This window comes from Miniopterus schreibersii, assembly GCF_964146895.1.
Source record: "Miniopterus schreibersii genome assembly, chromosome: 17".
Taxonomy (NCBI): domain Eukaryota; kingdom Metazoa; phylum Chordata; class Mammalia; order Chiroptera; family Miniopteridae; genus Miniopterus; species Miniopterus schreibersii.
The window spans coordinates 27,336,694-27,340,549 of NC_138117.1; the positions used below are offsets into that span (position 1 = coordinate 27,336,694).

General features: G+C 62.4%; 1 protein-coding gene across 1 annotated transcript; it reads right to left on the minus strand.

Annotated features, from left to right (window-relative positions):
- Positions 1–313: 313 nt before the first annotated feature.
- Positions 314–2,883, minus strand: MSC (musculin). The gene is made up of 2 exons (XM_081116270.1): positions 2,291–2,883; positions 314–1,403 (listed from the first exon to the last, which is right to left on the minus strand). Exons 1-2 carry the CDS (start codon positions 2,798–2,800, stop codon positions 1,317–1,319), a joined length of 597 nt encoding a protein of 198 aa, XP_080972396.1. The 5' UTR covers positions 2,801–2,883; the 3' UTR covers positions 314–1,316.
- Positions 2,884–3,856: the final 973 nt, after the last annotated feature.

Here is a 3,856-nt window from a genome sequence, read left to right on the forward strand (position 1 = left end):
AGAAAGATCCGAGTGTAAGAGAGATGGGCGTCTATATTGCTTTGAAGAGCTAAGAGCATATGCCTTTCAACAGGCCCATGGCCCCAGAAGCCTCCGATTCTTGCCTTCAGTAACCCTCCCTCCAGACGGACAGGATCAGAAACTAATGAGTTGCATTTGGAAAGGCAGTGAACCAAAGGCGATCGCCACCACTCTGGGGACAACGACCCAACCCCTGTCCAGAGCCAGGAGGGCACCTTCCAGTGAACTTCCAGACCAGACTCAGTCAAGGGCAACACAGACCACATCTAAGGCGCCCAGGGCACTCGCTTTTCACAATGCGTTTTATTATTCATAAAAAAATAAACGTTATTTACATTTGCTAATTAACTGTGGTCCAGCAGCCTCCAGCAGCTGTTTGTTCCCCCTGAGCAGGGTCTCCAGGTACGGAATGGGCTCAGCGGCCGCGGCGAGGAAGGACGTGGGCGGTGAGGGGGTCGGTGCTGCTGGGGAAGCCGGGGCGGGGCAGGCGGGGACGGTCAGGGTCCAGCTGCACCCTACGAGGAGTTGCGGGAGGAAGGCGTGGAGGAAAGCCCGGGGGAGACCGAGCCTGGTGTGCGTGGGGGGGCTCACCCCTAGGTGGAAGGGGCGGGACCTGCAGGAGTGCGGGGTCTGCCCGCAGCAGGGAGGCCAAGGGGCCCGGAGCGCTCCGGGCGAAGCCACCACCGCCGCCGGTGCCCCGGGCGCGCCCCGCCCCGTCCCCCTGGAGGGCGCTGCCCTGTGGGACACCAGCCCCACCAGGGATTCACTCTTCTCTCTCTGCAACTTGAAAACCTGCCCGATGTGGGTGAAGACTCCGGTCTTTGAGGCCGATGGTCACGGAGAGAGCGTCTAACCTGCCTAGCCCGGGAGGCCCGGGAGGCCCGGGCTGCGCGGGTCGCGCGGTCACCTGTCTGTAGTTCATGCGTCTCTGGCTCAGCTCGAAACTGACCCGAGGCGGTTTGGCGCTGGGCTCTGAAGGCAGCGTGGGGGCGAGTCTACACCGCCAAAGCCCGACTCTGGATCTGGGTCCGCGCTCGCCGGGCCGAAGGAGGCCCTTTCCGCAGAGGGGAAGAGGCGCCGTGCGCGCCCCGAGGACAGCCGCGCCGCCGACCTCGGCCTCCGCCCCCCGCGCCCGCCACCTGTCGTGTTCAAAATTCGGAGTGTGGGGGGTATCTAGGAGAATCCAATGGAACTTTCTTCCCGTTCCCTGGGGGTTCTCACGCAGCCTCCGTTCTCTCCGCGGCCCCCAGACGCAGGCGCTTAACCAGTAATCCATGGGCGAGTTCAAGCCCCGTCTAGGCGGTGGTCCCACAGAGTCTGCCCGCGGCGGAAACGTCTTTGGTGTCAGAGTCGGGTCGTCCCGAGACCACAAACGGCCACGTCTGTGAAATCAAAGAGGGCGTCAGATGTAAGAGGCTCTCAAACCGAAACTGCTCAGCTAAGTGGACCCTGTGATATTCCTGGTTCTGAGTAACTCAGACTTTATCAGCGTTTTTGGAAATGTGCCTGTCTTCTCTCTAATCTAGAATTTGAATTTTACTGGATTTTGATTGCGTGGGACGTGAAGGGGACCCATCCATGCGTCCTCCGGGACTGTGCCCTCACCTTCACGCGGTGGAACTTGGAGGAGTTGGGATTTTGTCGTGTAATTCCCTTCCCCGAGCACGCGCGCGCGCGCACACACACTCACACACACTCACACACACACACTCACACTCACATACTCACACACACACACTCACACTCACACACATCAGCCCTCCGCTGCTCTCAAGTCCTCAGAGTTGGCAGGTCAGAGAGGGACTTTCCAGCAGATCCCTTTGGGGGAAACCTCTGCTATTCTGCAAGAATTAAAAAATCCAAAGGCCTTTTAACAGGGCTCGGCCTTCCCTCCTTCTTTTCAGAAAGCAGGGCTCGTTCAATCAAATCTGTCAGACTCTTAGCTGGAAAAAGTTGCACGAGGGAGATTTGCCATTTACTCTGCAAAGGAACCCAGATTCACCCCGTCAGCAGGATAGGAGCCAATAGCAGTCCCCGGACCAAGCACCACGTACACGGACCAGAATCGTGCAAACACAGAGGGGGGTGGTTCTTCAGGAAGATGGCTGGCCCCTCCCGTGATTTGGGAGACACTGAGCTGGCGTCCTCGCCACCCGCCCCAGAACCCTTCTTTCGGGTTCCTCCCAGCGGGCTGACTCTGCCGCGCTCCCGGGAGCGCCCCGGGCACCCCCCGGCCCAGCGCCCCGGGCCTCGAGCGCGGCGCTCCTACCAGGTTCACCGGGTGCACGTAGCCGTTCTCGTAGCGGTCCTCCTGCAGCAGCTGCCGCAGGTGCGCGATGTAGCTGGAGGCCAGCCGCAGCGTGTCCAGCTTGGAGAGCTTGGTGTCGGGGGGCACCCAGGGCAGGCTGGTCTTGAGCCGGGAGAAGGCTTTGCTCAGCACGCGCATCCGGGCGCGCTCTCGGGCGTTGGCCGCGTTCCGCTGCGACTGCTTGCACTCGGCGGCCGAGCCCTTGGGCGGGAGGGGCTTCTTGCCGCCGCCGCCCCCCGCGACGCGGGGCCGCTTTCGCTTGCAGCCTCCGGAGCCGCCCGCCGCGCCCAGCGCGCACGGCCCCTCCTCGCCCTCGGGGTCTTCCTCCTCGGCGGACGAGTTGTCACTGGGCGAGATGTAGCTGCGCTCCGCGCCGCGGAGGGGCGGCCTCTTGGAGGCGGGGACCGGGTACCCCCGCTGCAGCCCCTGCAACTCCATGTCCTCTGGGTCGCTCACGGAGCCGGTGGACATCGCTGCGTCCCCCACGCCCCCGCGCGGCCGCCTTCCTCCCCCAGGCCAGTCTCCAGGCCTCCGCCTTCCGCTCTTTAGAGGAGGCGGGGTCCGGGCCGAGCTCCGAGGAGGACAGGGGACCTGGGTCCCGCGGCGCGGAGCCTCGGGAGTGAGCCCTGCCCCTGGCGCCCGAGAGCGCGGCCGAGAAGTCGGCTCCCGGCCTGGGCTCGGCCCGCGCAACCACGAGCTGCGCCTTTTGACAGGACTATTTATCTGTACCCCTCGGAACAAACCACCCCTGGCAGAGAGAGAGAGGAGAGAGAGAGGGAGAGAGAGAGAATTGGAAAGGGGGGCAAGAGGTGGGGCGGGGGCGGGGGCGTGGAAGGGGTGGGGACCGCTCTTGGAGAGCAGGGGATCTGCCGTGGGGGCGGGGAAGGGGAAGTCTCCGCTAAGCCGAGATGTGGGCCCGGGGCCCAGGGACCCTTAGATGGTCGGTGTGAGATAAGCGAGTGTGCTGGGCGAGCGAAGGAGGGGAGCCTGCGTGGGCCCACCCACTCCCACCCCAGCTGCTCTCCGCGATGGCGAAGGTGGCCATGCACTTAGAAACCCCAGGCCCGCGACCTCTGCTTCGCTCCCGGTCTTTCAGCAGAACTCTTCCAGGCCCATCACTCCCGCGGCGTGGTTGTCTATCCGAGCCTCTCCCGAGGAAAGAGTAAAAGCAAAACAACCACCAACACTCCGAAAGTTACCTCTCATTTCCCCTCCTTGTCCTGACATCGCTTTATGATCTGCGAAGCACTTTTATCTACACTAGTTCATTTTCAAACATCTGTGACTCCACTTTGCATACCTTGAAGCTAAACCGCGGAGATATTAACTGGGGGCCCCCAGGTCGCCAGGCTGGTGAGTCCAAACGGCCTCAGAGCCCGTGGTTAGAGACCCCGGCTCCTCCGCAGTCTCGTCGCCTTCCCGCCTCAAACCACCGGATGTTGCATCTGCTCTTTTCTAGTCTTGAGAGTGCCACGCGTGATTTTGTTGTTAATGACACAATGCGTAAGATAAACTACAGTCTCGGGG

Bases quoted from the DNA above. Each gene is read 5' to 3' on its own strand.
- MSC (XM_081116270.1), bottom strand. From the start codon at position 2,800: ATGTCCACCGGCTCCGTGAGCGACCCAGAGGACATGGAGTTGCAGGGG. The intron at 1,404-2,290 runs GTAGGAGCGCCG...TTGATTTCACAG, and splicing joins ACGTGCACCCGGTGAACCTG to ACGTGGCCGTTTGTGGTCTC.